This window comes from Schistocerca gregaria, chromosome 9 (genome assembly GCF_023897955.1).
Source record: "Schistocerca gregaria isolate iqSchGreg1 chromosome 9, iqSchGreg1.2, whole genome shotgun sequence".
Taxonomy (NCBI): Eukaryota; Metazoa; Arthropoda; class Insecta; order Orthoptera; family Acrididae; genus Schistocerca; species Schistocerca gregaria.
In genome coordinates, this window is record NC_064928.1 from 244,385,477 (window position 1) to 244,410,567 (window position 25,091).

At 42.9% G+C, this 25,091-nt stretch overlaps 1 protein-coding gene across 7 annotated transcripts in view; it reads left to right on the forward strand.

Moving 5' to 3' along the window:
* LOC126291847 (uncharacterized) overlaps positions 1 to 25,091 on the forward strand; it is a 109,308-nt gene that overhangs the window by 69,672 nt on the left and 14,545 nt on the right. For 3 of the 7 annotated variants that reach the window (XM_049985569.1, XM_049985567.1, XM_049985568.1), the window contains exons 12-15: positions 2,296 to 2,344; positions 10,986 to 11,080; positions 14,704 to 14,811; positions 23,362 to 23,450. In XM_049985569.1, coding sequence (XP_049841526.1) covers positions 2,296 to 2,344; positions 10,986 to 11,080; positions 14,704 to 14,811; positions 23,362 to 23,450 — 341 coding nt within the window. Of the gene's footprint in view, positions 1 to 2,295; positions 2,345 to 10,985; positions 11,081 to 14,703; positions 14,816 to 23,361; positions 23,451 to 25,091 lie in introns of all 7 variants that reach the window. The other 4 variants (XM_049985572.1, XM_049985571.1, XM_049985570.1 and 1 more) reach the window with 2 other exon arrangements.

Sequence of the window (25,091 nt, forward strand, 5' to 3'; positions counted from 1 at the left end):
AAAAGGAGGTGGAGCAACTTGAACATCCACCATAGTTGCCGGATCTCAATCCTCCAGACTCCTCCTTATGCCCTTGACTGAAACTTGCTTTGAAAGGAAAGGGATTTGGTGATATTACTGACACACAGAACAGTACATGGCTTTTGAACACAATCCCAAAGGAAGACTTTGCACAAAGTTCCTAGGACATGTATTGCAGAGCTCAGCGGTGCACAGCTATGAGAGGTGACTATTTCAAAGGACAGTAAGGTTACTGTAGTTCACAGTTCATCTACGTTCATGTTACAGGACTATACACAGATCTTTATTGTCAGAGGTTGCAATATTAGTGATGACAGAGAGGCAAATGAAGCAGATAGCATGTGTTGCAGCAACATAGTGCTTGTGTTGCCAAAAAACAGAAGGTAGAAAAATGGAAATGGAAATCAGTATAAACCGTAGAAAATTTCATTTTCTGCTTTTAGTGGCAGTAATCTTCCAGTTAAGAGACAACACCCTCAATAACTATCCCCCTTACGTATGAACAGAAAAATGGGCCACATGTCTTTCTAGGCGGAAGTAGCAGTAGAGCCAAACAGATATGCAACAGATGGTTACAAAATGTGTTACTTAGAGATCAAACAATGCTAGGTTTCCTACTATATCAGATGAAATTCGAGTATATTTTGCTTTATGTGTTGTTATGGCTCAGGTGAAGAGGCCAACACTTCAGTCATAATTGCCCTTAAACAATTCAATTTGTACTTCTTTCTTTTCTGACGTCATGCTATGTAGATCCTTACATATTGCATTTTTTTAAATAATGAAAATGCTGATTCTTCAAACTGTCTGACAAGCTGTAACCTGTAGCACTGTCCATATGAAACAAAATTTCCAAAGTGTTTATTTCCAAGATGATGATGCTGCAGTCGATAAAAGCCTCGTGAAATTTAGAGGTAGACTGCTATATCCAATCCTATCCCCAAATAGGGGCATTTTTAGAAAGTTCTTCAAAATTTGTGAACCACTGTTCAGAATTTGATATTTATACTAAAAAAACCTGATCCGAACCATAAACAAACACTGATCAGTGAAACTCCTGTTAAGGACCTCATGCAGCCTTATTTGGTTGGTGGCCATACAGTATATTTCCCCTCACTGAAAGGGACACAGATGCAGTAGGGACAGTTATATCCACACTTGTATCATTTTCACACAAGTTTGCTATCCGTACAGATGTCAGTATGACCACAACAGGAAAAACTGATAGTCCCAGTCCAGAAGTCCCAAGGAATTGCACATTACAAAAGTTCAATGAACGCATTTAACATACAGGACCACAGTTGTCATCTTTTCTTCTCCTGGGAAGATATGCCAAAGGATATAAGAAAAAATTCTTTTACTTAATGGACATTGGTATTTTCAATTAATATGTCATACTAAATGAAGTAAGAAGGAAAAAAATCTTGTTTCAGTCAGTTTATAATTCAGCTGGCTGAGGATGTAATAGATCAGGTCACTTTACCAGACTACCCTAGGCGTGGACGGCTCCAGTCTGATATTTCCCTCATTGGGCGTATTTTGTTAGGTTTATCTACCCCGTCCCAATCCTATCAAGAAATCATGCCAGACACTGTGTAATGTGCAAAGCAAGCAAGAAAGAAGAGTGACACATGGTATGAGTGTCAGAAACATAGAGCGCCATTACTCGTATCTAGATGTTTTCGGGTGTACTACACCAACAAAAACGTATAAAATTGTTGTCTTCTCTCCTAGTCACTTTGATAAATAGTAAGATAAGTTTTATAAAGAATTCTTATCAAAAAATTATCTAATTTAGAGAAAAGTGCATCAGACAAAAATGCTGATTTCTGTAGATTGAAGTGGTAAATTTGGGGTTGATGGGGAAAAATATTAGAAGTCCATAGGTTGAACAGTATAACATCAGCTTCAAGTATAGACTGCTGTGCTGTAGTCAGACTTGCAGAAATTTAAATATATCTTGTAGCAGTGTGATCCTTGTGAAACATTAACTTGAATTTTAGTACTACTAGATATCTTGTCTCCAAAATTGTGAAACAGAAGACTATAAATAATAGGAGGAGTAAAGGTAACAACTCGTTATGTAGCTGAGATGTCAGATTATCGGTAGGCACGTAAGTGAGGCTGAGCGTGTTGATACCTCCTTTGAATCTGTAGGAGGAGGATTTGTCTGAGCAGGGTGTTGTTACCTTCACCCCTTCCATTATTTCTATTCCACCAAGGACTTTTCATTACTTTATAGACATAAAAATAGGTCCTTTAATACTTTTTCAGACAATTCTGTCAGAGATGGAAGCAATGCCAAGCAGTGAAACTGAAACAGGTAAGTAAAACATTTCCTCTTTGTTCTTTAAAATGTAAAAGGAAAAATAACAAAATGTTGCATTGCTGAAATGTGAGATGCCTGAAATTTTTAAATCTAGGTTCAGTACGTGCCTCGTTTTTAAGACATAGGTAGGGGTCGACTAAAGTCAGCCTCTTATTGTGAATGGTTGGTCAGTTGTGGAAGGGCACTTTTGATTTAGTTTGCTTCCTTTTAATTTCATATCACTTTTCTCCCCTCATTTATTTTATTTTGTATGTATTTTTCAGGTAATAATTTTACTCACTGACATTCAAGGAAGTCTGCAGGCTTCATAATATCTCAGCTTGTGCTAGAAGCTGATAATCATAATCATTAAAAAGGAAATAAATTGATATTAAAAATACAACAAAAAGTACAAAAGGAAAAATAATGGGCATAATTTATAATAAATTAGTAGTTTTAGGGGTTCTTAAACTCGTGGAAACACTAATAGCTCTGTTGGAATGAAATTTTCACTCCACTGCAGAGTATGCAGTGATGTGAAACTACCTGGCAGATTAATACTGCGTGCTGGACCAAAATGCATATTCTGGACGTTTGCCTTTTGCAGCAATTGCTCTACTGGCTGAACTACGCAAGCAGACCCTTCATCCACCTCACGGCTTTATTTCCACCACAACCTCATCTTCTACCTTCCAGACTTCACAGAAGCTCTTTTGTGAAACTTGTAAGACCAGCACTCTGTAAGAACGGATATTTGAAGGTACTAGATGAGGTACTGGCAGAAGTAAAGCTGTTAGGACGGGCCGTGAGTCACACTTGGGTAGCTCAGTTGGTATAGCAATTGCCTGTGAAAGGCAAAGGTGTCGGTCTGGCTTACTGTTTTAATCTGCCAAGAAGTTTCACCTCAGAATGTGTTTGACACTGACCACAGTAGAATTTTGTGTTTATGCTGCTACATCATCACAGACATTATCTGAGAGTGATCAGTTAATCACACTGTGCCTGGGGAAGGTGCACCAATGGTATATTATTAATGTGTATTTCTTATTTATCTTTTCAAGTAGCTGTGTGATTGTGTTTGTTTGCAGATTTTTTAAGTAGTTGCTGGTTTTATTCGCATCTATGTCTGAAAGCATATAATACTCATAAGATACTGACACATTTTCAGTATGAGTGGCTGGTGGTAAAGTGATATTAGAGGTTCCAACACTTCATAATGTTTTGTCAGTATTCCTTGAGAGTACCCCCGCTTTGTGTATAATTATTAATCACATGATGCACATATGAAGCAGAAATGCATAACGTTTTGGTATAAACAGTTTTTTGTCAGTGACATTATTCTGTTACAATGTTTACACAAACCTTCCACTTTTATACACTGAGGTGACAAGAGTCACGGGATACTCCATAATATCGTGTTGGACTTCCTTTTGCTTAGTGCAGTGCAGCAGCTCGATGTGGCACGGACTCGACAAGTCGTGGAAGTCCCTTCCAGAAATGCTGAGCCGTGCTCTCTCCGCTGTGTCACAATTACAAAAGTTTGCTGGTGCAGGATTTTGTGCACAAACTGACCACTCAATTATGTCCCACAAACATTTGATGTGATTCACGTCAGGCAGTCTGCATGACCAAACCATTCACTCAAATTGTCCAGAATGTTCAAACCACCTCGATCAATTGTGACTCAGTGACATGGCGCATTGTTGTCTATAAAAATTCCATCGTTTCTTTGGGAATGTGAAGTCCATGAAAAGCTGTAAGTGATCCCCAAGTAGCTGAACGTAGCCATTTCTAGTATATGATCAATGATCACTTAACTTGGACCAGAGGACCTGGTCCATTCCACGTAAACACAGCCCACACCATTACGGATCCATCACCAGCTTACACAGTGCCTTCTTGACAACTTGGGTCCGTAGCTTCGTGGGGTCTGCACCGTATTAGATACCTACCGTAAGCTCGTACTGATTGAAATTGGGACTCATCTGATCAGGCCACAGTTTTCCAGTCGTCCAGTGTCCAATGGAGGGGTACTGCAGGTGGTGTTGTGCTGTTAGCAAGGACACTCGTGTCGGTTGTATGCTGCTGTAGCACATTAACACCAAATTTCGCTGCACTGTCGTAATGAATATATTCACTGTATGTCCCGTATTGATTTTTGCAGTTATTTCACACAAAGTTGCTTGTGTATTAGCACTGACAACTCCACACACACCCCCTGCGGGTCCGGGGGTTAGAATAGGCCCGAGGTATTCCTGCCTGTCGTAAGAGGCGACTAAAAGGAGTCCCTCCCCCTCAAGGGGGTAGTTAGCGCCTGCGTCCGGAGACGGACAGTTTCACGACCTATATTTGCATTCATTTTGGTTTTTCACTTCTTCTGGTTTCTTCCTTCCTTTGGTTGGTTCCTTTCTTTGTTCTTCTCCATCTCACTGTCTTATTTACTATTCTCCTTGCCTTCTTCTCCTTCTCTGGTCTCCGCTTTGGCGTTTGAGACAGTCTGTTCTTTCTTTCCCTCTCTCCTTTCTTTTTCCTCTTCTTCCTTCCTCCCTGTGCGTGCCTGAAGGCCGACCCACTCGTTCGCATGCGTAGCCGGTGACGGGGTAAGCGTAATTCCCCACCCTGGGTAGACAAGTAAGGCACGCACATACCCCCTGGTAAAGGCCAGGCCCAGGGAGGGGTGATTGCCTGAGCTGACACCTTCCGACCATGCCGATTGGTCCCTCCGTCCGTTTCTCGGGAGGTGTGAACAATCACCTAAGGCGGGAGTGCCCTCTGAGAGGGTCCCCACAAGGAAGGAGCGCGCCATCGGAGAAGCTGGCAATCATGGGGGATTCTTCCGCAATGGATTTCTCTTCTTCTTCTCTCTCGACTTCTGCCCACAAACGGAAACTTGACCAGCCACCAGTGACAAAAGTACTACCGCCTGCCCCACAGTTCCTCATAGTTTCTCGATCTGAGGACGGAAAGGATTTTTCCTCTGTCATCCCTTTCGTTATCCAGAAGGGCGTAGATGCCATAGCGGGATCTGTCAAGTCTTGTACCAGGTTGCGTAATGGTACCTTGTTACTAGAAACTGAGAGCGCCTTTCAGGCACAAAAACTGCTTCGGGCCACACTCCTGTACACGTTCCCTGTCCGGGTGGAGGCTCACCGCACTTTGAATTCGTCTCGTGGTGTGGTCTATACTAGATCACTCGACGGATTGACTGACGAGGAGATTGTCTTTCCTCGCTGAGCAGGGCGTGACCCCTGTCCACAGGGTCATGAAAAAGGTCAACAATGACCTCGTACCGACCCGGAAACTTTTCTTGACCTTTGATAGTGTTCAGCTACCGTCGCGCATCAAGGCGGGCTACGAGGTTATTTCTGTTCGCCCCTATGTTCCGACACCTACGCGCTGCTACCAGTGTCAGCGTTTTAATCATACTCGCCATTCTTGTTCCAATGTGGCTACATGTGTGACTTGTGGCAGGGATGCCCATGAGGGTGACTGTCCTCCTCCGTCTCGTTGTGTGAACTGTTGCGGTGACCATGCAGCGTCCTCCCGCGACTGTCCCCTCTACAAGGAAGAACGCTGTATCCAAGAAATTCTAGTCAAAGAGAAAGTCTCCACCTCGGCTGCTCGCAAGCTAATCGCTAGCAGGAAGCCCACGTTGCTCCCAGCGGGGTAGTACAGTACTGTCCTCGCCTCTCCTCGGACTACCAGGGAGGTGGCGACGCAGACATGCGATCTGACCTTCCGCACTACGGTCGTCCGTTCGGCCAGTACTAAGATCGCCCGGTCGGTGTCTCCTCTTCCTCTCGTCGCCCCCCCGACACAAGCACCTTTATCAGCTTCTGCCAGGACGAAGACCCAGAAGTCAGAAGCACGGGCCTTCAAGAAACAACTGTCTCGTGCAGACCTTCTACGTACCTTGAACCCTCAGCCATCGACCAATCCTTCCACAAAACGACCTTCCAAGAAGACTCATAGGAAGCACAGTTCTCCTTCCCCGCCACGGCGCATTTCTCCTCCTGCGCCCCCCCCAGCGGTTGCCGCCCCAGGCCTTCATCCGTTTCGACTGGCCGTTCCCCCTCCCGGCCATCTTCACAAGATGGCCGATGAACCTATAGAACAAATGGACGATGACTGTCCGCCTCCTGCTAGCGGCGGCAGTGCTCGCTCGAAGCCAGGCCCTCAGCGGCCTTCGAGATGACCCCTTCTTGCATCTTCTTCCTCTCACGATGGCAGTTATTCACTGGAATATTCGCAGCATTCACTCCAACCGAGAGGACTTGAAATTTCTGCTCCGCTTGCACCGTCCGCTCGTCGTAGCCCTCCAGGAAACGAAGCTACGCCCATGCGATCACATTGCCTTGGCACACTACACCTCTGAGCGTTTTGACCTACCCCCTGTGGCAGGTATTCCGGCTTATGGAGGGGTTATGTTGCTGGTCCGGGATGATATCTACTATGATCCCATCACATTGCTTATCGGCCTGCAGGCAGTTGCCGTCCGCATTACTCCCCCCACTTTTACATTTTCCATTTGTACCATTTACACTCCATCGTCGTCTGCCGTTACCAGGGCAGACATGATGCAAATTATTGCTCAGCTCCCTGCACCATTTTTGTTAACTGGAGTCTTCAATGCTCATCATCCTCTTTGGGGCTCTCCAGCATCCTATCCGAGGGGCTCCCTGTTAGCAGACGTTTTCAACCAGCTCAATCTTGTCTGCCTCAATACTGGCGCCCCTACTTTCCTTTCAGACACCTCTCACACCCATTCCCATTTAGACCTCTCTGTATGTATGACCCCACTTGCACGTCGGTTTGAGTGGTATGCGCTTTCTGATACATATTCGAGCGACCACTTCCCATGTGTTATCCATCTCCTGCATCATACCCCCTCTCCATGCTCAACTAGTTGGAACATCTCCAAAGCAGACTGGGGGCTCTTCTCTTCCAGGGCAACCTTTCAGGATCAAACCTTCACAAGCTACCTCACGGAAGTCATTCTCACTGCTGCTGAATATTCCATCCCTCACACTACTTCTTCTCCACGCCGCGTACCGGTCCCCTGGTGGACCGCAGCATGTAGAGACGCCTTACGTGCTCGTCGACGTGCTTTACGCACCTTTAAACGCCACCCTACAGTGGCAAATTGTATCAATTATAAACGATTACATTCGCAGTGTCGTCATATTTTTAAAGAAAGCAAGAAAGCCAGCTGGGCTGCTTTCACAAGCACATTCAACAGTTTTACTCCTTCTTCTGTTGTCTGGGGTAGCCTGCACCGGCTATCTGGCACTAAGGTCCACTCACCAGTTTCTGGCTTGACGGTCGCGAATGATGTCTTTGTGGCCCCTGAGGATGTCTCCAATGCCTTCAGCTGCTTTCTCGCATAGGTTTCAAGCGCCACTCATTACCCCCCTGCCTTCCTCCCCCGAAAATAGGCAGAGGAGGCTCGGCCACCTAATTTCCACTCCTTGAATTGTGAAAACTACAATGCCCCATTCACCGTGCGGGAACTCGAAAATGCACTTGCCCGGTCACGGTCCTCCGCTCCGGGGCCTGATTCTATTCATATTCAGATGCTGAAGAACCTTTCTCCTGCGGGTAAAGGTTTCCTTCTTCGTACTTACAATCGCATCTGGATTGAGGGACATGTTCCCGCATGCTGGCGTGAGTCTATTGTACCGATTCCTAAGCCGGAAAGGACAAGCACTTACCTTCCAGTTATCGACCCATCTCGCTTACCAGCAGTGTCTGTGAGGTGATGGAGCGAATGGTTTACTCTCGTTTGGTTTGGCTGCTCGAATCTCGATGCCTATCTACCAATGTACAATGTGGATTTCGTAGGTGCCGCTCTGATGTTGACCATCTGGTTACCTTGTCGACCTTCATTATGAAAAACTTCTTGCGGAAGCACCCGACCGCGGCTGTGCTCTTTGATTTGAAGAAGGCTTATGACACCTGTTGGAGGGCGGGCATTCTCCGCACCATGCATACATGGGCTTTCGCGGTCGCCTCCCTCTTTCTATTCGTTCCTTTTTAATGGATCGACAGTTCAGGGTACGTGTGGGTTCTGTCCTGTCGGAAACCTTTCGCCAGGAGAATGGGGTGCCACTGGGCTCAGTTTTGAGCGTCGCTCTCTTCACAATAGCGATCAATTCAATAATGGATTGCCTCCCAGATGATGTATCAGGCTCCCTTTTTGTGGATGATTTTGCCATTTATTGCAGCGCGCAGCGTACATGTTTCCTGGAGCGCTGTCTTCAGCGTTCTCTTGACCGTCTTTACTCCTGGAGTGTCGCCAATGGCTTCCGTTTTTCTTCCGAGAAAACAAGTCTGTATTAACTTCTGGCGCTACAAAGAGTTTCTCCCACCGTCCTTACGACTCGGCCCCGTTGCTCTCCCATTCGTGGAGACAACAAAATTTTTAGGTCTTACATTTGACAGGAAACTTAGTTGGTCTCCATATGTGTCATATTTGGCTGCCCGTTGTACCCGTTCTCTAAATGTCCTCCGTGTTCTCAGGGGCACGTCATGGGGAGCGGATCGACCGTCCTACTTCGCCTATATCGGTCGATCGTCCGCTCCAAGCTGGATTATGAGTGCTTTGTATACTCCTCTGCACGGCCGTCCATCTTACGCCGCCTCAACTCCATACAACATCAGGGTTTACGGCTTGCGATCGGAGCGTTTTATACTAGTCCTGTCGAGAGTCTTTATGCTGAATCCGGTGAATTGCCACTCACCTACTGGTGCGATATACTGCTTTGTCGTTACGCCTGTCGGTTACTGTCAATGCCCGCCCACCCATTGTATCGTTCCTTTTTTGACGACTCTCTCAACTGTCAATACGGGTTGTATCTCTCTGCCCTGCTACCCCCTGGAGTTCGCTTTCGTCGCCTCCTTCAATTCCTTGATTTTTCACTCCCTGCAACCTTTAGAGTGGGCGAGAGCCACACCCCACCTTGGCTCCAGGCTCAGGTTCGCGTTCACCTTCACCTCCGCTCGCTCCCAAAGGAGGTTACCCCCGGTTCAGTATACCACTCCCGTTTTGTCAAATTTCGTTAGAAGTCCATTAATATGACTTTCATTTATACAGAGGGCTCTAAGACCAATTACGGGGTCGGGTGTTCTTATATTGTCGGGGCACAAAGTTTCAAATACCGGCTATATGGCCATTGTTCGGTCTTCACAGCTGAGCTCTTTGCCCTCTACTAGGCTGTTCTTTACATCTGCCGCCACCGACATTCTGCTTATGTCATCTGCTCCGATTCTCTGAGCGCCATCCAGAGCCTCAGTGATCCGTATCCGGTTCACCCTTTCATGCACCGGATCCAACGCTCTCTTCCGCAGCTGGTGGACGACGGGTCTCCAGTTAGCTTTATGTGGGTTCCTGGCCATATCGGTATCCCTGGGAACGAAGCTGCAGATGCCGCGGCCAAGGCTGCGGTCCTCCAGCCTTGGACGGCTTCTTGTTGTGTCCCTTCATCAGATTGTAGCACGGTCATTTCTCGGCGCATTTTATTGCTGTGGCATGCCAATTGGGCTGCACTTAGGGACAAGAAGCTTCGGGCCTTGAAACCTCTTCCTGCAGCTTGGACGTCCTCCTCACGTCCTTTTCGGGGGTAGGAGGTCGTTTTGGCCCGGCTACGAATTGGACACTGCCAGTTCAGCTATCGCCATCTGCTGATGGCAGCGCTGGCGCCGTTCTGTCCATGTGGGCAATTGCTGACGGTCCGCCACATTTTAACGTCCTGTCCGTATTTTACTACGCTGCGTCTTGATCTTGGCCTGCCATGTACCCTGGATGCCATTTCAGCGGATGACCCAGGAGCTGCTGCTCGCGTTCTTCGTTTTATCAACTTGACACACCTGTCTAAGGACATTTGATTATGCTGTAGTTTTTTAATCCTATGCCTGTTAATACGTCTTTTATAGTGTTGTCCCTTTTAGTTGCTGTTTTAACCTTGTGCCTTGCAGTATGTTCCTAAATTAGTCAGGGCGCTAATGACCATTGTAGTTGTGCGCCCGCCCTCCCCCCCCCCTCCCCCCCCCCCTCCAAAAAAAAAAACCTCCACACAGACGCCGTTGATCTCGGTCGTTAATGGAAGGTTGTCATCTGCTGCGTTATCCCTGGTGAGAAATAATGTCTGTTATTAGGTATTTGTGGCACACTCTTGACACTGTGGATATTAGAATATTTAATTCCCTAACTATTTCCAAAATGGAAATTTCCATGTGTCTATCTCCATCTTCTATTCCACTCTCAAAGGCTGTTAATTCATGTCTTGCAGCCATAATCAGATCAGAAACCTTTTCTCACAAATCACCTGAGTGCAAATGACAGCTCTGCTAGTGCATTGTTATTTTTTACCTTGTGTATGTGACACTACTGCCATCTGTGTGTGTGCATATCACTATCCCACAACTTTTGTCCCATCCGTGTGCTATGAGTGTGTGTGTTTACTGATGTTGCCTCACTCTTTTTCCATGATCTAGACAACCAGTTAAAACTCCTGGTGTCTGTTATTAGCTGGTTTGTGTGCTGAAATATGGAACAAAGATGTATTTAAAAACCAAGAAGTCAGATTTTTGTTTTTTCAGGAATCGGTTTTGTCCCTAGTATATTTGCTGACCTCAGATTTGTGTACATTTTTTGTAGGTGTTGACGCAAGTGCATCTGATGACACTTTAGTTGCCCAGCCAGAACCTGCTCATCTGCATAATGGTGATACAACCACATCGGGACAGAATGAGGTATGTTATTCTGTCTATTTTGTGCCTTGTGCTTCAGAGTTTCGAACTAGAACAATAATGAGGGAAATATTACAGTGACATTGCTCAAAGATCTCTTCTGCTCCAGAAATGGTAAAGATTGGAAGCAATGCTTTTGTGCACATTTCATTGTGGTGGTGGTGGTGGTGCAGATTTGTTTGAACTTTTAGGCTGTTTCCTCTCTAAACATTTTGTGTTTAGAAACGTTAATGTTGCACTCAGCCCAGATCTTATCTGTTTACAAAATGGATCCGCTATACAATAATTTCCATTTGATGTAAAGAGTTCTATTTGTGGGGCTTCAGTAGTGCACATCATAGAGCCTGCACACAAATATTTTTTCACCGTGGACCACGTGCGTAACAATCATTCAGCAGATGTAACCAAATGGGTTTTGAAGTGGAAATTATAGTGACCCTGTTATAATGTGCCTCCCTGAGCCGATGACAACGCACATTAGTAGGGTATGGCCATAGTTTGCAATTTTAAAAGTGAAACGTTAAGTGTTGGTGGCCACGCCTGACATAATTATGCATTGCTGCCAAAGATAATGCCACGCAAGGCAAATGATAGACTGAGAGTCATTGGAAGAATCCTCAGTAAATGTAATCCACCCAAAACCCTTGTCAGACCAATGCTTGAACATTGCTTGACAGTCTGGGATCTGTAACAGGTAGGGAGGGTAGAGCAAATAAGAAAGATTGAAAGAAGAGCAATTTGTTTCCTTACGGCTTCATATAATATGCATGAAAATGTCACAGAAATGGCCAGCCAACTCCAGTGGCAGACACTACATTGTGCATCATCATGGTGTGGTACACTGTTAAAATTCAGTGTATGTTGCCAATCTCTATCCCTGCCCCAACTCCCAACCCATCCCTGCTTTCCATATGCTATGTGGTAATCATGTAGTTATGCTCCCAGAATTCCCTGCAAAATGTGCTGAGTAATATTCTGTGTATATTAGTGACTTGTAGGTACATTTTAATTAACACTGAAAAACAATAAAGTAAGCCAAAACTAAATAACAGACAGTATAGTACTTCAAAAATAAGCCATGAGAAAATAACACCAATATTGACAAAAAGGGATGCCGAAATTGGTCATAAAACAAAACGTGCTCCACCTTCACCCCCACCCTCCCCCTTCCTCCTCCCCCCCACATACACTCTTTATAACTGTTGTTATTGTTAACCATTTGGTGCTTGATTTCTTTTTGTCTGAAAGTTGTGGGGTGTATTTTATCTGTAGAATTGTGGCACACACAAACTGTCTCTCTTCAGGACACCCACTAATGGTATATGGAGTTGTGCTGCAACTGGGACATTGCCCACTATAACATGAGGGAGATGGGAGGCTCCTTTGGACACTGTGTATCCATGTGTTTTGAATGTGATCGTGCTCTGCCTGCATCGCATCCTTATATTGTCCTCTTATAGAGTGCTGCTGCCACCTCTGTCACCTTTCCCACTCCTTTGTCAGTGTCTGACTGGTTTGACGTAGCTTGCCACACCTCCCACTCAGAGGCCAATCTTTTCATCTCAGAGTGAAGAAGGGAGAAAGAAAAGTAAGCCGTCAGAAAAAAACACCAAAATCGGAAAAAAGTGACAACGAAATAAAATGTGCTCTCATTTCTTTGATTCAATACTTGAGTAACTATGTTAACAGAATCTTCCACCGCTTCTTGGTGGAAAAAACATTATAATAAATGAAAAGTGCCTACTTTGGTTGTGTTAACCGGTTTTTTGGCCCTCTTCAGACATTTACTGAGTATTGTCACTGAAGAAGTTACAGTGTTTTCTAACAACATTGGAAGGGAAGTATTACCTGTAGACTGAAGCAGAAAATAAAATTAGTACTTGACAAGGCTACATCAGGATGTATAAAACATGGAGGGTGATACACAAACCAGTTAGAAGAAGAAACAATTAGCATTGTATCTTGATTAACTCAGTCTTGTTTCATCTAAATGACTCAATCTTGTTTTCAAACTCGTTAAAAGTTGGTTTCATTTTTACTTGATATTCAAAAATGTGAACAGTGATTGAAATGCTCATTTGCTACCTTCTTGGTAAATTATTACAGTTCCTAGTAATCAAATAAAATATTTTACCGGATTAAGAGACAAGTAATATTTTCTGAGGACAGCATTTTCATTTTTGACTTCAGCCATACTTTAAAATCAGCCTAAATGTTTATGGATTGATACACGTTAATGATGTATGAAAAGTCTTATTGGAAATTTGCTGAAATAGATTAAGAGTTTGTATAACAGTGGGACTGAATGATATTTCCTCCCGTGTTTTATGAAATTGCTAATTTTTAAGCTGAGTTAAAACCTCTGTTTGTGGCTAATTTATAGTTTCACTTTCACTCGTGCTACATGATTAAATGTTACGTGATGGTGTGAACTGTGACAAATTAGGAAATCTTGATCCAGTTTGAGTGCGAGTATCCCTTGTACAGCCCTAAAAATAAATCTTCATGTGACCTCAGTGCCAAGCTTTATCTATAAATATGAGATGGCCCCTATATTAATCTGTTATACAACATAAAAATGACCTCTGCAGCAGCAGTTTAATGTACGAATGTAAGAAGACCCTGTATTTTTCAAATGACTTATTTGGAAAAAAATCTCACCTTAAAATCAGATGTGCTATTCCTTTTTGAATAATGTGGAATTGCTGTAGAACCCATTTATTGGAACTGCGTGGCTTGCATTTCGGATGTGTGTAACTATAACAGATTTATGTGCTTTGTTGAATCTACACAGCTGGTGATAGAGAGAGAGAGAGAGAGAGAGAGAGAGAGAGAGAGAGAGAGAGAGAGAGAGAATGAACGAATATCAGCAGACTGACTGCTAGTAGATAAAATTAGGAAAGGTTTGGACACTGTCTTTTTAGCCATTGCCAATTGTTAATTGGTGATCCCCCACCACTTTATGCTCATTGTTGTCAACCTTACATGGTTTGCCATTTCCTGACCGAATGTCCTTTTTTTAACCTGTTGCCTTCTAGTGTATGTTTGCTGTCTGAGTTATCAGCCATTGTAGCGAATGACTCATAGCTGTCAACTGCATTTTACTTCCTAACCGTCATAGCAATATGGCGTCGAACATTTAATCTTCTGTTTGGGACCTCCGCTGTCTCTAAGGCATTTTTCGAGGACCTCCCTCCGAGAGGAAGTCATTCTATTTAGGTCTTTCCCTCCATTGATTGGGCTTAATGTGTAGTCACTTAGAAATTATTCTTCTGGTTAGTCTTCTAAGATTATGACATGGGCACTAATGATCTCAGTTGTAGATTTTATTTTACAGTATATAGTTTTGTGTTGGACTTGAAGCAAATAAGGATGATGGACGAGTCCCAGATGTGTAATGCCCGCCCACATAAGCAATAAGTGCGATCGCATTAATAATTTTGTGTGACTGGCTGTGGTCATCGACATAGTGTCACTCTCATGGACAAACATTTCTGATACTGTAATCATTGTGCTTGTTTTATTTTATTGATTAGTCACTGTCTGCATGACTACACTGTTAAGGCCACACAATGTAGTGTAAAAGCTGAGTGCAGAATTGTGTGCTAATTAGCGGGTTCTTTCAGGTGTCGCCACCAGAATTGTCGAGAGCCTATTCACGTACCTCTTCTGACACACTCTTTTCTGAAGGCAGTGGAGCTCGCTCTCCTAGGCCCCTGGCCCCGCAGAATAAGGCAAGTATAGTACTTACCTGAGCCTGAAATAGTCAGCTCTCCTTGCAAGTAAAAATCCAGGATTTCATTTTCTCACACCATTAATGGTAAGGGAAAAATTCATAGACATGTGACCGGATCTCTTGCATCACATGAGCACACAGTTCAGGTAAGTGTCGTCATCAGATGCACCAATAAAATGACTGCTGGTGGATGAAGATGGGCCTCTTATTTCCACACTGCCCTCCTCGTCTGACAGTAGCCTGTGGCATGTCTGCTGCCACTCTTTCCTGAGTTCTGCAAGCACAAGCTCCCACCTGACAGTACAGCCAGAGGAAAAGAAGAGCAGACATGAAGACACAGTAGCTGCTGCATCTCTTCTGTGTTGTGGTGCATTGTCAGGAAAAAAAATTGCCAGTTTCTAAATGGACTCTGGATTAAAGCAGTTTTCTCCTGCACTGTAACTACTGTGCAGTGTGGAGGGCAACCTCAGCGTACACGTATGTGGACTCACATCCCAGTGAAGTGCGATACACGTGTGACGTTGTTTATACTATTCCTGTAAGCACTTCTGACATCTTAAACTACTGTGTGAAAGCAAGTCTTGCATTTATAGAGAATTATCTCTCAGCACTACGTGGCACATACAACTGTACAGTAGTTTCGATAATGACTTGAGACCGTATCATAAAGGAATCCATAAAGACAGCAGTAAGACAGTTTTAGTGACCGTGACAGGAGTTAATACATTGGTGGGGCCTGGGATCCTGCACTCAGACTAGGAGATACAGTCATACAGCAAAGGGCATATGGCCCTCAAAAAGTTAGAGAAAACTTATGTTAGCTATTTCTTGTGAAAATAGTTCACTTTCTTGTGTAATTGATGTTCACTATCTGTCTGAAACAACTTATTTGACACTATCCACAGTGTGATGCAGTGTGCTCTGGCCACATTTTGTATGTGCTGCATCTGTGCTCCTTCCCTGCTGGATCACAGTGTCACTGTATTTTGTGCATTGCACCTGGAGTAGAGCACTTTTTTTTCCCCCAAAATAGGAACAGTAATTTGTTTTAAGAAGCATCTATAGGTCAACAAGTTTCTGATAATTGGAGGGTCACAAGTTCGGTTTCTTCGCAGCATAAATATGTCTGCCCAAAAGTGCTATCAGTAGTGAAGGCACATTGCCACTGGTTCTGAGAGCAGAGTATCGGTCAGTGCCGAAGGCATTACTCCGATGCAGCTTTGACTGTAATAATAGTGTATTTTGTCAATTTAGAAAACTTAACTTGAAGCCGCCACGGTAAAAATACAGCGTACCGATTGAACCGGTATCCCAACAGTAATCAGAACAAGGTGTGCATTGACCTGACAAGCATACCCACTGAGTATGGTCCAACAAGTGTTGAATGTTTATACTACTTCTAGACTCGTATGCAGGTGTCAGATTTGGGCACTCGGCACGAGCTATAGCTTAGTCCCAGGAATCGTGCAGTCCAGGTGACAGGCGTGTTGTGGTAATCCGACATATGTGGACCGACATGCTACAAACATTTACGAGTAAATATGGCTACTTGTGATTTGCAAGGTGGTAGATATTGCCAACCCATTTTGTAATATCCACCCTGTAGATAATACTCGGATACGCACTGCGACACTTGCTGGCACCGTAAACGTTGAATATTTCGCCATCAGCATCTGTGCAACCCGGCCACGAGAGACGGCATGTTGTGGGCCATACGACTCGTGCACATAGCGCAACATCTGCCGAGACGTCTGCTGGAGCCCTCTGTGCAACAGGCACTCGCTCTTGTGTTGTGGTCAAACTTATTGTCAGCATCTGTTTCTATCAGTACCTGGATTGTTTCTATGTTTGTGGCTATCTTCTCAACTGTTGTTCACTTGTATGTGGAGGAAGAATAAACTTCTGTTCATTTTGGGCATACTGTTGTTTGTGGCTGACATTACGATATAAAGTTTAGTCATTTTGCTTTTGAGCTGCAGAATATCAGTACGAGAATATCGTTAAATAATGTTGAACGTATATGATCGTGAGGTTGACATACTATGTACTGTGCTAACATTACTTAACTATTTTTTGCATAGAATGTGTTCTCGAACAAGATTTTGAGACACATGTGGCAGATGTGTCAACTTTCCCCTCCTCTTTCCGTGCCTTAACAGCTCACTCCTCTGTACAGTACTTTCTGCTCGAGCATTAGACAGTAGCAGTGGGGCAAAGCATTCGAGAAACAGCTGGTGTGTGAGAAATTTTAAAGCTGTACATTCAGAAGCTCATATCTATATACTATCTCAATTATGGCCCAAATTTTCATGTGGGATTGATGTCTCAGACTTATCTCACAACTGTACTTTTTTCCCTTAAAATATAGGTTTGATTTGTTTCCTTGTCAGCCATTGTCATGTAGTGTTTGGTCTTTGAGTGTGTAGATATATTCTTGTTATTGTATATATATCTCCAGCTACAGAGAAGGCTGAGCTCAACCTTTTTGTCCTCTATTTTTCCCTCATTACTCCGGTTTCTCCCATGTATTTAAACCTGTCCATGTTTTTGCACAATGCCTTGTTTTCAAATCCCCACTGGTATGCAGTCCTGTTTTAGGTGATACTCAGTCCCTTCTGATTCTAACTTGATTAAGCTGACGAACTCTACATCATTCTGTCTCGCTTAAACTTACTATGACATCTGCAAAGGCTAGGCAGTCCACTTGGGCCCTGTTGTCCTTTGTGTGTCCATGTGCATTTTTGGTTTTAATTGTTTATTGCTCTCAATCCCAGTTTCCCCATTGCTTTGTTGCTTCTGATAGTGTTCCTCTGAATCTTACCATTGCCTTTGTGTTCATTAGGACTTTCATTAGCAACTCTCGTGTAGTGCCATCTAGTCCCCTGTTCATAAAGATCATTCCGAAACTATCACTCAAAGGAACAGTACACCTTTGGGGAAAAAAAAAGGCCCTGTGTTCTCTCAGTTGTTTCAATGTGAAGCTCTTGTTCTCTGCATCCTCGTCCCGTCTTAAATCCTGCTCGATTGTCTCCAACTTTACTTCCTATCTGTTCTTCTGGTCTCTTCAGGAGTTTGAACAGCACCTTGTATCCGGCCTCTGGTAGTAATATTCTTTATAGTTGTTTGCATCTTCCTTGTCCTCCTCTGTACATATTGCCACTGCAATCCCGTGCTTCCGTATGTCTGTTAACTTCTTTGTCTTCCAGTCTGGCAGATTACCTCAGTCACATTATGTACAACTGTTTTGTTTACCCACTTTATTGTCTCGGCTACTATCACATATCCTCCAATGGTTCTTTAGAGTGTGACCTGAATGACCTGATCCCTGGTTGGAAGGCGTTAATGTCTCTTTTCTTTGTCAGTCCACTAATTCCAGCTAATATTCAGGCAGTTCATGGTTCAGCAGGTCATGACAGCACTCACTAATGGCCAGTTCCTCTTTCCTATCTCTTATAAACGGTTCTCTGCCTCTGTATCCATTCAGGTTCATTTTTAATTTTCCAAAAAAGTCTTTAGTGTTATTTCTAAAGTTTTACTCAACAGTGCCCATTTTTTGCTTCACCTTCAGACTTCTGGTCCATCTTATTGTTCATGTCACTTCCTTTCTTGCTACCATTAACATCTCCTATTTTTCAGAGTCTTTCTTGTTGCCCTGACCTTTGCAGGACTTTTCCTTTACCCTTAGTTCAGTCTGCTTCCCTATGTTCAGCTTCATGCCTTCCTGTTCACAGTATGTTTCATCCTTCCTCATTTTTGCCTTGATCTCAATTTCTCTCTGCCTTTTTTATGCCAGAGATAGGCAAAATGTACAGAAAGGTGAATAACATACATAGAACTGCCATTTTTCAGGCAAAGAAATGACTTACGCAAACACAAGTACAGGAAACATAAGGGGACTACCTTACAAAATTTTAACAGAAAAAATGAAAACGCCACTCATCAGGCGAACACTACAACAAGATAATGCCACATGAACTCGTAGGTAGAGGAGCACTGAAGAACACGTACTACAAAAACTCCAACTTGATGATCTAAACACAGATTACATACACACACCGACCTACAGACAGAACTAGAACTTGACTACAGAACAGGAACCATCATTCATTCTTTTGCACGAGAGCAGTAATGAGACTAAAGAGGAAAAAAGCCCTTGGGCCAAGTAGCATCCACACAGAAGCCCTACAGCAGGTTGCACTACTCATTACCCACTTTCTGATCCTAAACAAAGCCCTGTGACAGGACAATATTCACAGTGTGGAAAATGGCAAACACTGTTTCTCAAGCGTGCACGCACACACACACACACACACACACACACACACACACACACACACACACACACACTCTCTCTCTCTCTCTCTCTCTCTCTCTCTCTCTCTCTCTCTCTTCTTTCTTAAGTCAAGGAACACCTTTGTGACTGACTATAGTCACATAGGGAGCCAATAGGACCTGAATCAGTATGGATTTTGGAAAACAAGTCAATTGACAATACGGTAAATAGAGCCCTCCACATACTAGAAAGCAGAGATCATAAACATGTAAATGGTCTAATTAGTGTATGTCCGACTGACTGCTACTTGGTCAGTCTGCAATGCCCTCGTGATTATGCATGTCTTTTTCTTCTGTGGTTTGTCCCAGAAATGTATTCCAGTCAGTCACAGTTTAGTTGCCCTTTCACAGCTTTTCCTTGCCTTCTGTAGTGATGGTTATTCGCCAACTATTCCCTTGTATTGGTTCTTCCTTTCAACGTGTGCATTATAGCCACCCAAGAGAATCTTCACTTGTCTTTGTAGTATGATTTCAGAGTGTCATTACCACCTACTTCTAGAAACTGTGTACTTCTGCTGGGTCCTTCCTGTTCTTGTCATTTTTCTTTGTATGTCCGTTTTCTGTTGTGTGTGTTCTGTTCCTTGCCCAGATGATCAGCTTTGAGATCATCTGTTGTGACCTACTCTTCACTTCAGTTATGCCACATCTGGTCTACTATAAACCTCATACAAAAGCACATAGGGATGTATCTTTACTTTTTCACTCCAGTTCTTAGCTTGCCTTTCAGAACTACAAAGCCTTCTGACTGTGCTATATTTTGTCTCTTGCATTGCTGTATCTCTTCGCTGCTTTCATACCATCTGCTACCTGTTTATGGTCTCCATTTTGAAAATCCACTTAACCTTAATCTTGGTTCTCGAGAGCTCCTATTCTTCCTTTATGCCGTTTCTGGCAAGTCCCCCAGATTCTGGATGCTTGCTCACATCAACCTCGGTTGAGAGGGTTTGTTCTCCTTGGGATAATCTCATTTGGATTGTGCAGTCCGTTCTGTGATCTAAAAGGAATATTTGTTGGATGGCTAGTGTCCATCTAGTTTTAAGACTGAGGTTTTTACCCTCAGAAATTGAATTCAGACTGCCTCTGATGTGGAGGCACAAGATACCTTTGGTCGCTTCCCCTAATGTGGAGTACAGACACAGTGACACATTTTGGTCTCTCTCTCTGTCACTGCCTCTGCTGTTGGGAAGTCAAATTCCTCTTTCACCTGACATACTATTTGCTGGACTTCGCGTGTTGTCCTAGGAAGAGGCCAGTCCTAGGAAGAGGCCATTTATGGTTGCTACCATCCAGAGCTAGATGAACTCCATTTTTTATGGGGTTGTTACTCCTCTCCCTCCTCCTTAGCTATTTTTTTATACATCTCTATAAGTGTAAACAAACTTTCTGGTCAGGGGAGGATAAAAGTTCAAAAGCACAATCAGTACCACTGCTATTTATGAGCATATTTGTTGCACAGCAACTCATGTTGAATGCTAGTCAAGTCGTGTTCCCTTAGTCTCACTCCTACTTGTTCTTACGGAATTAGTCTCACTCTCAACCAGTCAGTCAGTCTGCTGTCAACTATTTTAGTCATCTGTTTCTGTTTACGAGCCACTGATGAAATTCCTAACTTCGCTCGTGGACACAGACATTTCCAGTCAGAATTATCTTGAAAATGACCAGTGATATTTCTTTTTCAGAATGTTGTGGGCTTACTGGCATTCCTGTATTGATTTTTTGATTTCCTTCCCAAAGTAACATAATATGTCTGATTTATCTGATTTTCATTGCTTATTGCTATAAAGAAAGAAGTCATTTTCTGCTTAACACTCTCCATGCCAAGACCCTAAAATTTATGGGCCGCTGGACTTCAGAAAATTGCCAGGCCCATAGAATTTAAGGGCTACAGTGTTTTTGTCGAGTATCATCGCTTTGACACTATTCTGACGGATTGGACAGTGGTATGGGCTTCCTAGGATCTTAGTTCGGGCTTGTGTTCGCAGATGGTGTGAGAAGTATCTTTCTCTCAGGGATATTTGTGGAAAATATATCGACACACCAACGTTTGCGCGGAGCGCTTTATTCACACCAACACCGGCACGTGGGCGAATTGTAGATTGTGAACTTTGTTCGAAATGACACGGAGAGTACTATCCAATCGGGAAATAAGTGACTTACTCATGATGGAAGAGGGTTTAGATGATTCAGTGTGTGCAGAAGAGGATGAGGAAGACAATGGCATTTTTGAAGGTACATGAATTATTATTATACATTACGTGGTGGTGTTACTGTTTACACAAGAAACTTGCACCGTGTTATACATTTTGTTAGGCTTTGCTGCAGCTACACTGTCACAGGCTATATTATTCTTTTCAGTTGACGATCTGAATGAAAGTAACTCATCAGAAGGTGCTGGAAGCAATGAGGGATTTCAATACACACTGCTTGATGTTTCTGTTGCTGAAGCTGATGTCTGAAGTGCAACTGATGTTTTACCATCTTCACCTATCAACACAATGCCGAGAAAAATACTTGCAGACATCAATTGTGCAAGTTCGGCGTTTGACTGTGCTGAAGTTTTTCTAACGGACGAAGATGTCGGAGATTTGTAAGCAGAAGAAAATCTATATGCAGCACAAACAATTATAAGGAAACACAGTAAAAATGAACTGAAACCTTATTCATTATTGATTTTGTCGAAGCCAGTTACGTTGACTGAATTGAGATGTTTCTTGGGCATCGTTTACCATATGTGTGTTTCCAGAAGGCCACGAATGGCAGATCACTGGTGCTCTAATCCCGTTGTAAGTTTAGATTTCTGTCCACATGTAATGAGTTGTTCATGGTATAATCAGATACTTTCTTGCTTACATCTCACTGATAATTGTAAGCAAAAAAAGGCAGGAGAAGGATTTCATCCACTCTTCAAAATCCTTCCTTACTTCAACAGGCTGAGGGAATGTTGTATTCAAGCATATCATCCATATGGCTTGAAGCTGTTCCTGTTGCATAGACAAGCAGTGGTTATGTCCTCAGTTTTCAAGTGTATGCTGGAAAGCAGGCGCTTGACAGTGCTTCATCAGCAGTTGTCTTGAGGCTCCTGTCTGAAGGCAATCTGTTGCATAAAGCTCACACTGTGTACTTAGATAGATTTTATTCGAGTCCAGATCTGTTTCAGCAGTTGGCTCAAGCAGAAATTGGTGCTGTAGGCACTTTGAGCAAGTGAAGGAGATCAATGCCCCAAGATTTAGTAGCAACTAAACTACAGAAGGGAGAAATGACCTACAGACATAGAGGTAATGTGTTGGAAATGAAATGGAAGGACAAGAGGGATGCGTATTCATTATCGAGTAGGAATGACACACACAAAAAGGAATGGTTCATTTGTACTGAAGCCACTGCAAGTTCTAGATTATAATTGCAACAAGGCTGGGGTCGACCCTGCAGACCAACGCTTATAGTACAGTGTATTTCGACACAGGACAGTAAAATGGTAGAGGAAACTGTATTTTCACCTGCTGCTTATGGGAGTGTCAAATTCATTCTTGTTGTACAATTTGGTGCACCAGAAGAAAATGACAATCACTGACTTTTTTTTATAACACAGCTGAGTTCTCTCAGGAGGAAGTGCAACAAGTTGCTAGTACAAATGTACAAAGTGAAACTGTGGGCAGATTATCACAAAGGCATTTTCTGCAGCACATACCATCAACATCCAAGCAGTACACTGCACGTGTGTGCCACGTATGCAGCTCCAGGAGCAAGAAAGGAACTGGAAAAGCTTCCCGCAAGGAAATGTGGTACCAATGTGAGCAGTGTGGTGTTGCATTGTATATGGAACTGTGTTTCAAAATTTACCACATAAAGAAACATTATGATTCTGTGTGAGAATTGTGTTGAGGAATAAAGAGCGGATATAAATAAAATATTTTCGCTTTATAAAATTTTTGCTGTATTTTATTTGAATATATGACTCTTTTAAATTTACAAAAACATGGCAGTTAATTAAGTGATTACCTTCAAACGCTATTAAATACACCATAAACATCTTACCATAATTTAAAAGTAGAAGGAAGTAGAATTTAAATGGTGAGCTATTTGTCAAAGTATATTAACAAATGCCACTACAGCAGGTATCTAAATATTGATAAAATTGTCTGTTTTCTGGAGCCGGATAGACAGAATAGGGCTGGAACTGAAACTGTTAACAAGAAAAGCATGTGCTTCACCTTTGCAGGAAGAGCCATCAGATCCAGTTTCTACACCATCCAGCAGCCGCAAAAGGAAGGCATCTGCCTCTGTGGACAGCCCTGAAAAGTGTAGCGGGTGAGTGCCTTTGCTGATGCTTAACGTTAGACCTAGTGCTCACTGCTGCTTAAGGAACAGAGTGTGATTTTGCTTTAGGGTACCCACGTAAATGTTGAAATCAGACACACTCATAACAATTGCCTATTTATTGTCTGACCGTTTTCAGTTAGCTTCCTTTTCACAAAGCATCACCAATTGACTTACTGTGTGAGACATATAGTGACAAAAATATTAGCTAGCTTTAACATTCGATTCACTGGTGTCATAGAATAGGTCAGAACACTCCTCAGTGCATTTCAGATAGATGTCTTCACACAGTCAGTTTGCAGAATGTAATGTAATTGTCACTGTTTCTTGGGAAGAAATTTTGGCCAGTGACGTATTCTGCTAGCATCAGAAGTTAACCTATTATTGTTGTGATCTCTTATGTTATAGTACTGAGATTTAAGCTATTGTGACTTCTTAATCCTGCTATTATTGATTGGTTTATTTGAAGACATATTATGAAATAGCATGAGGACTCCGTGTTCCTTCATGCATTCTCTCACGAAAGTCTCTCAGTATGGAAAAGCAAAAACTTAAGTTTTTGCAGTACCTAAAAATAAAGCCACCAATACGCATTGATAAGTGTTTTAATGAAAATTACTTAAACAGTGAAACATCTAGCTCCATTGCAGAAGAGAGTGTGTTTTTTGTTGTTTTGCAGTCAGAAAGAAAACAGGATGGATAAAGTGAAAAGACAATATGTACTACCTTGTGTTCTTTAATGTGCTTCTATGTATGTATTTTCTTGAGCAACTAAATGTTGACATTTTGTATGATAGCTTTCCTGTTCTTTCAGATTCTTATAGTGATTGGAATTTAACATATAGGCTGTCAAGCATACCGATTATGAATGCTTCTTTTGCCATCAAAAAAATTGACTGGTATTGGGAGTTCCTTGACACTCTGTCTGCTCCACAAAAATCAGAATAGTCTCATATTACCTCATTTTCACTCATCAGCCTGAGTGATAGGCTGTTCTGTTGATGTTTGGTCTAGTGTGAAGACATCACCATTTATTTGATGTTGCTGACCCATTCTGGTGACATTCATTGTAAATTGACCTTGACTCTACCATTTGTGTGAGAGCGAAATGTACCTAAATGAGCTCAATATTTCCACTGGTTCCTTGTCGATGGAGTCCTGTAAGTTTGATGTGCTCGGAAAAATTTGGTTGGCAACACTAGTGGTAGAGGGGATCCCCTGACCAGAGCAAGCATCGCAGGAACATGGTAGCACATAACCTCATGGTATAGTGTTCAGTTGTGGGAAATGTTGGTAAGAAGCCCCACCAAGTGTGAGCCATGCACCATGGTCTGCTTGCTACCCACAGAAGGGATAATGGTTCTCGAAATTTTTCACGAATTGGATTGGTTTATGCTGAAGGTGTTATGAACAGAACGAGTGTGTTTAAGTGGTGTGGGAATTTTAGTGAATGCAGAATAAATGTTCATTATGGACTGAGGATGACCTTCCATTTTGATTGATGAGTTGGTGCAGAAAATTAAGGAAATTGTTAGTGAAGACCATTGATTGACAGTGGCTGAAATTTCTGTTATGTTTCCACAAGCTTCCATAAATCTTATGAGACATTCACAGAAAGACTGAGATACCAGA